The 7,958-nt window shown below is 42.9% G+C and overlaps 1 protein-coding gene across 2 annotated transcripts in view; it reads right to left on the bottom strand.

Moving 5' to 3' along the window:
• The window catches only part of CD99L2 (CD99 molecule like 2), a 69,501-nt gene that overhangs the window by 1,571 nt on the left and 59,972 nt on the right, over window positions 1–7,958 (bottom strand). For both annotated transcript variants that reach the window (XM_075835870.1, XM_075835871.1), the window contains 2 exons: window positions 2,562–2,627; window positions 1–291 (listed from right to left, as the gene is read on the bottom strand). The exon at window positions 1–291 is cut by the window's left edge and continues 1,571 nt beyond it. In XM_075835870.1, the coding sequence (XP_075691985.1) occupies window positions 227–291; window positions 2,562–2,627 (131 nt within the window). In that variant the 3' untranslated portion in view covers window positions 1–226. The remainder of the gene's footprint in view (window positions 292–2,561; window positions 2,628–7,958) is intronic.

The raw sequence follows: 7,958 nt of genomic DNA, 5'->3' as shown, positions 1-7,958 counted from the left end.
AAATATACAACTCTCCCCAGAGAAACGAGGTGCGGGGGGTGGGGGGGGGGGTGTAGTTATGTAAAATAGTGACAAGGAAACCAGGTGGCATTTCCTATAGTAGCCAGATTCGGTCACTTCACTAGTGGAGATAATTTTTTTTCTTTTCAGCATTTTTCATAAAATGACCCTAAAAGGTGCAGCTGGTAATAGAACTTGTGGGGGAATCCTACTAAGGCTGCGGTGTTCACACTTTTGATGGATCTCCTGTTGGCGGAACAGCAAGCTGAGATTCCAACGAAGAATATTTCACTGAAAAAGTAAAGTAAAATCAGTTAGACCAGTAGGCTCTTCCAAAACAAACCTTTCCCATATTCATTATCCAAAGCTTATCAAGCGCGTTTTACCGACCTCTTAGCGGACTTTATGGCAACGTATAGGTTTTATATACTCTGGCCAAATGGAAAATTCTCGAGGATTGGCTGTTTTTAGCAAATAGACAGCAGCAGAGAGAATTTTAAAAATAGAGGTCATTGTCGGCACATTAAGGAAATTTATCGGTCGCATGCTTTGAAGACGCGTCGACACAATGGGAGAGGTCAGGTGGGCAAGTGTCGGCGCATGAAAGCGGAAAGAATTACACGACTTCCAGGGACATGTGACTGTTCCCAATCTAAGAATCGTTGCGATACGGAAATGACGTGTATTAGCAGGTGTCCTTATTTTAAGCATTTATATCATTGGGATACAATTTTCTGCAGCTGGATAACCCCTTGCATAAATTTGTTGCCTCATACACCAGCGGCCTTACACCTCGGCCACAGTATTTGGCTCAACTCTAAATATGTTACACCTTTCCTTAACCACCTCATCGCTGGCGTACACTTCACCAATATTTTTTTTACACATAAAATAGCGTATATCTATACACAGGTTGAAGGAAAAAAAAAAAAAGTCCATGAAGTTCAACCTCTCAATAAATTACACGTCATTTATTGCCTGATTTACCGATAAATGGCATCGAGGATAATAATTAATCTACATTTTTTTTATTTTTAAATGCCGACATAGTATCTGCCATTACTACTTATTGGGGTAGGGCATTCCATTTGGTTCATTAGACTCCTCTTAGCTATGCCTCTTTTTCTAGACCTTTTAAACATGTTGATGTAGGTGCAGTACCAGCTCGGGCCCCGACTATCAGTCAGAGTGGAGAGCCGCTAACACAGCATTTATCGCTCTGCTGGACCCCCATATCCTAGGAAATGTATAACCTGCACATATGAACATGTCGACTCTTCTAATGTCAATATAATAAATATATAGTCTGACCTTGAGCGGGTGAGGTTTTATGACCTCAGAGACTTTTAGGAGGACGTGTCATCACTTGACATTTCCTTTTTTAGTAAATACTTGTATTGCTCATAAAAAAACAATTCTGGACCATTTCTACTTAGAGGAATGGCACAATGCAGAATTCTGTTCTTCCAAGAAGTGTATGAATAAATTGACATCTAGGCGTTGCTATTCCTCTTGTGAGGGTGTATCCCTACAGTGTCTGACTGAGCACTGCTTGGACGGTGTAGGGACACACCACCAACTGTTAACACCCAGTTTTCAATTTATTCATAAAATTCTAGGAGGAGTAATAGAGGAATAGCACAATACAGAGTTTTAAAGAGAAGATGCACCAGAACATTTCATGAGAATATAAGTATTTAAATAGACCTGTCAGGAGAGGTGTCAAAATCCTTAAAGAGGACCTGACATACACTGTCCAGCCATAACAAAACCACCTGCCTTATATTGTTTAGGTCCCTCTCATGATGCCAAAACAGCACTGACCTGTTGAGGCATGGACTTCACAAGACCTGTGAAGGTGTCCTCTGGTATATGGCATCAAGACGCTAAAGGATCTGCTGATAAGTAGTGTAAATTGCAAGGTGGGGCCCCCCATGAATCAACAGATGCTTGATCGGATTAAGATCTTGGGAATTTAAAGGCCAAGTCCACCGGATAGGTCATCAGTACATGATCTGTGGGGGTCCGACAACCGGACCCCGCACCGTTAAGCCTCTCTGGCTGCCTCTGGGCACCCGACGTTATGGCCAATTTTGCGATGTACGGAGCCGGAGGCAGTTGGCTCCGGCCACTGAATAGCGGCCGAGCTGCAGCTCTGCTCCTATTCAAGTGAATAGGAGCAGACCTGCAGCATGGCCGCTATGCTATATATGGAGCCAACTGCTTCCGGCTCTGTACATCGCATAATCGGCCATAATGTCCGGTGCCCGGACCCGCACCGACTAAATACTGAAGACCAATCCGGTGGATAGGTCATCAGTTGTTCAGTAGTGGACAACGCCTTTAACTGTCACATACGGATACACAGCCAGCGAGTATCAGTCATTCAAAATACATTTTGTTTTTGCTACAACTTCGCACATGACATCTACGCCTGAATATAGGCAGAGAAGTGGAAACAGAGACCGGAAATCTTTCCTAAACAATGGACATCTTAAGAGAAATAAAACGCATCAAAAGTAATATTACAGTGGAAGCTCCACATTCTCTACACGTCTCACCTTGAGGTTCTTCCGCCATCACAGCCTCCATGTTCTCTCCTTTCACATACTCAGCATTAAGTCCTTCTGGGATATGAAAGAATAAAATAAAACAATTATTGAGGGTCTGTCTGAGGGACCAGTCCCACTATCAGTAGCGGTATAAAGAGTTACTACAGTGAGCGCGCTAATGGCGGTGATGGTTCAGTATCAGAGGAGGCCTTATATCGGTGACCGCAGTAACTGACTAGAGATGCACTGGAACGGTTGTGTCGCCTCAGCCCCCTATAGTAGAAATATACCACCGTATAGTGTGGAAAAGAACAGTGATCTACAGAGAGCCATTATCTCCTGTTCTGAGCCGCATTACTACAGCTGTCCTCGCTGGCTTCACATATCATTTTCTTTGTGCTGGAGGCAAAAAAATAAATAATAAAAACTATTTCTCCTGCACGGCTCATTTGATGTTTTCTGTTCCAGGGATACAAAGATGCTGTGCAGCAGTCTGGAGACACCATTATGAAAGGCTTTACGAATACAGGGCTGTGCGGAGCTCCGAAAACTTTAAAGGATTATGGCAAATGACTGAACGGAGATAACATTATGAAACCAATTCTCTAGCGCGGAAGAAAAGGAGTATATAATATAAAGAGAAGGGAAACAAAATATCTGGTCTTAGTGATCCACTAACGTTCGTAACATACTTTTTTTTATTTAACTTTGACGCTCATTGACAATGTATTAATAAGCACTATAAAGAGAAATCAAACATACAGTTCTCACAGGGAGTTTAGTCCTATGGAAGAAATGGCGTTAAAAATGACCCATGGCTTTAGGTAGCAGGAAAAGGCCCCTGGCTGGAGGAGGACACCAAAATTTGCATGAGGTATTCAACGAACAGTAAGTAGGGCCAGAGTTGCGCCTTACTGCAGCTCAGAGCCGCCACGTGACAGACACTGGTACAAGTCAAAGGCAGAAGCAAAGCTCTTCTGAAAAGCGTATCATGGAGTCCAGTTGTCTGCGTCAGATATTGCATGGTCTCAATCATCCCTTGGAACACTGGCCATACTTACAAGATGGGTGAAAACATTTTTATTTTTGGCCACCACATCTAGAATTGGTGCCATGGTAGGAGTTGTGCTTGTATACACAATAGATTCTTCATCTCCTAGTTGAAAAGTCAATAAACGTCAAACAGATCAAAAATAAAATGGGCATATGAAATCTATGCCGTCCCTTTAGGCTGAATGGTGATGATGGAGCAATGAAATGGTGCTAATAAACCATCTATCTTTTGATACCAGCAGATAAGTTTGACTTTGGCCAGAAATAAAAAATATTGAGTGAACCTAATCTAGTATGAGAATGGTGCAAAACACCTAGGATTGTGTTTACAGATATACTTGGTAGTCAATAGTAATCTTGGGTTAGAAAGCTGCATTTCGGAATATATATTTATTGTAGTATGTTTATTGTTCTTCTATTATGAGGTATCGTTATAAAGACTTATTCAGATCACATTAAGATTACACCGAGGACCCTTGGCCCAGACTGGCCCCCTGTCCATAACCCATGTGTAAGAACTACAGCAACGAAAGGGACCACTCCACTTTGTAACTTCCTGCACCTGCCAGTTCGCCTAAGGCCGGATTTACACGTGTGTGCGTTTTGCGTGCGCAAAAGGAACTTAACAGCTTCGTGTGTCACCACCATATGATGCACGGCTGTGTGATTTTCGCGCAGCCGCCATCATTATGACACTCCGTTTGGATGTTTGTAAACAGAAAAGCACGTGGTGCTTTTCTGTTTTCAATCATACTTCTTACTGCTGTTGCGTGAATCATGCGCGTCCCACGGAAGTGCTTCCGTGGGCTGTGCATGATTTTCACGCACCCATTGACTTCAATCGGTGCGTGATGCGCGAGAAACGCAGAAATATAGGACATGTGAGTTTTACGCAGCGGACACACGCTGCATAAAAATCACGGACTGTCTGCACGGCCCCATAGACTAACATAGGTCTGTGCGAGGCGCGTGAAAATCACGCACGTTGCACGGACGTATATCACGTTCGTGTAAATCCGCCCTAATAGCCGTACGAGCTATGTTCACACAGCACGGATTTGGAGTGGATTTTTTTTATAAAATCTACTGCAGGATACTGCATCTGAAAACCCAGATTTATGCAGTGGATTGTATACTGGACCGCACAAGGATTAGCCTATCACAATCCACGGCAATAACGTGCAGCACACATTCATTATTTTGATAAGATGTTTTTCAGAGCATGTGAATAGGATCTAAAAATACCACAGTGATATGAATAGCTAGCAGAACGTTAGCGGATTCTATCAGGATTTAGGTGCAAAATCCACGCCTAAATCCAGAATGTGTGAACATGGCCATATCCGGTCTATGCGAGACACCATTACAAACACCATAACAGCTGTCTTATCAGGTCTTGGACCGTATGTTCATTACAGAAATGAGAATTTACACATTTTTTCACCACTGAAGGAAAAGTCTACACCACATGTACTGAGAAGTATTGCTGTATAAACAGCTTCTGTTCTGTGAGCTAGCGTATAGACTAAATGACTCGCATCACACGTGCCAATTCAACGAGATTTGTTTGGAGCGGCAGCCTGGTCATTAGCATTCTGTTTGCAACCCGTAACTAATTGCTGGAAAGAAAAATTTTAATAAAAGCTAGTAGATCAATTCTTAGACTACACAGCATAAATACGGCGGATTTTCCGCAACAGATTTTGTTGCGGAAAATCCGCAGCATAATGCAGTAGCAGCAGGGTGGATGAAATTTGAACAAATCTCATCCACACTCTGCGTAAATGAGGAGCAGAAAAAAGGCTCAGAAATTGACCTGCGACGTGGAATTTTAATCCACAGCATGTTAATTGTATTTGCATAATCTCAGTTTTTTTGTTGCGCGTTTTCCCCATTGAATTTAATGGGTAGGTAAAACACCATAAACCTCAGATGTTGCGAAAACCAAAACGCAGAAAAAGAAAAAATAGTTACGATAAGTATGAAACCAAGTTTGAAAGTATGAAAATTTCGCACATTTTCAGCCGTTTTTCGGGCCGTAAACGCTGAAGCTGAACGCCTCCAAACATCTGCCCATTGAAAAACAGCGCTTCGTTCCGACGGGGCAGTTTGTAAAAAAAAAAAAAAAATCTCCTAAAAATAAGTGCATTTCACTCCTTGAGCCTTTTTTTTGAGCAGTTTTTCCATTGTCTCAATAGAAAACAGCTCCAAAAACGTCTCTTTAAAGCATCAAGCGTTTTTTGATGCGTTTTTTAAACGGCTGAAAGTCAGGGGCGGTTTTCCCTTGAAACCAGCTCTGTATTTTACGTCCGTTTTTAGTTTGCCGTGTGAACAATACCCTTAGACTGCGCAGGAAAACTACAACACGATCACACCTGAAATTGGGCAACATGAAAGACAGAATCTTTACAGGACTGGATAGCAAAAACGTTTACCTGTACAAGGCGCCACGCACATCACATTTTTGCCCTACGTTTAGTGTTTACGTCAGGAAAGCTCCAGGCGTACATGCTAAATGTATCCATAGGGCCTTTATTAGAATCTTATTTGAAGTATAGAATAAGCGTAGTAGATTAGGCTGTTCTGTACAACCGGACTACGCAAAAAAAGAGCGGCATACATTTTTTAACCTGGGATCCTATGGGTGACATATGCCACAGGCATTCGCTTAACATACATACCACAAGATATTCAATAGATTTCAGGACATATATGTTAAACTGTTACCATAAGGCCGGGTTCCCACGTTGCGTAAACGCTACGGAATTTCCGCAACGGAATTATGTGCAGAAATTCCGCTGCATTTACAGTAGCAGCAAAGTGGATGAGATATAGAAAACCTCATGCCCATGCTTCGGAAAAAAACCGCAGGGTAAATGTTAATTGACCTGCGATATGGAATTTAAATCTGCAGCATGTCAATTTATGCTGCGTCTTAGTGATTTTTCCGTTGCGGGTTTTCCCCATTGAATTCAATGGAGATGCAAATCCCGCAGCAGAAAGCAAAGTGTTGCAACTTTTGCGGTGTATTCACAAAAATCGTAGCTACGGAAAAACAACAAAAAACACATACCTAGAAGTCTGTTTTTAGTCCAGTCTGGCCTCCTGGGTTGACGTTGCATACCATATGACCGCTGCAGCCAATTACAGGTTGCAGTGGCCACATGGGCTGCAGCGTCATCCAGGGAAGCCAACCCCAGAGGGACGCGTCACCATAACAACGGCCTTGGTAAGTATGAGTGTTTTTTACCGCTGCTTTCCGTAGCGAAAAAAAAAGTCCTAAAAAACGTAACACAACATGGTGTCATTTTTCGGACAGAATGTACTGCGGCTTCCAGATCGGACATGCGGAGTGATTTTTAGGCAGCGTATCTGACCCGTGAGAACCCGGCCTAATAGCCATCCATCACCCATAGACTAGCAGTGGTATCTGTCACCCATAGACTAATGGTATGCAGTAAACATATACGCCATGAACAGGGTCATGAAAGTTTACGTTTAACATATACCATTAAAGTCTCTAGGTGACGGATGCCACTGTTAGGCATCAGTCACAGCCTACGTTTAACAAACACGTAAGCAGATTTTCTTACCATCTACCGTAAAACGTAGGCCAAAAAACATGTGAACAAAGATCAACTTCTTCATAAAAACAAAAACATTCTAATAGAAAACACTTTGATCTGATCATTTGCTACTACCATGCCTAAAGTCAATGCATCCTTTGGATTATGCAATAGCAAAAGAATAAAAGTCGGCACTGCTGCAATCAATAGTTCTCCGGGCATTTGGCAGATCACTGCCCCGGCAGCATGTACACGGACACGGTGTGTGTCAAGGGAGGTGCTGGCTCAGCAAGAAAAGTTCATATATATCGCGATGAAGAAAGAAATAGAGCCGCACTCACCCAAATCTGACGTTTTCATATGTTTTATTGCTCAATGAGAAGTGGGGGGAGACGGAGATATGCACAAGTTCACAGGCAACAGCTGTTTCACATAGACCCGCTTTCTCAAGCCTTCTGCTTGATTATAGTCATAAATAAAAATGTATTGTTCTACAGCCCGGTTAGGACTAAGCAGTTTATCGAAAACATGTAAGCACCAGGTTACTGGTCTTAGGGCCCCATGCACACGAACGTGCTTTTGCGGCCGTAATTCCCCCGAAAATCCACAGGAGAATTGCGGCCCCATTCATTCCTATGAGGCCATGCACACGACAGTGGTTTCCACGGGCCGTGCATGGCCCAGGAGCCCGGACCGCAGAAAGAATGGGCAAGTCTTATTATGGCCGTGTTCTGCGGTCCAGGCTCATAGCAAATAATGGCTGCGACCATGAAAATTACGGCCGTGC

This window comes from Rhinoderma darwinii, chromosome 8 (genome assembly GCF_050947455.1).
Source record: "Rhinoderma darwinii isolate aRhiDar2 chromosome 8, aRhiDar2.hap1, whole genome shotgun sequence".
Classification (NCBI taxonomy): Eukaryota; Metazoa; Chordata; class Amphibia; order Anura; family Rhinodermatidae; genus Rhinoderma; species Rhinoderma darwinii.
This window is presented reverse-complemented; position numbering and strand designations above follow the sequence as displayed.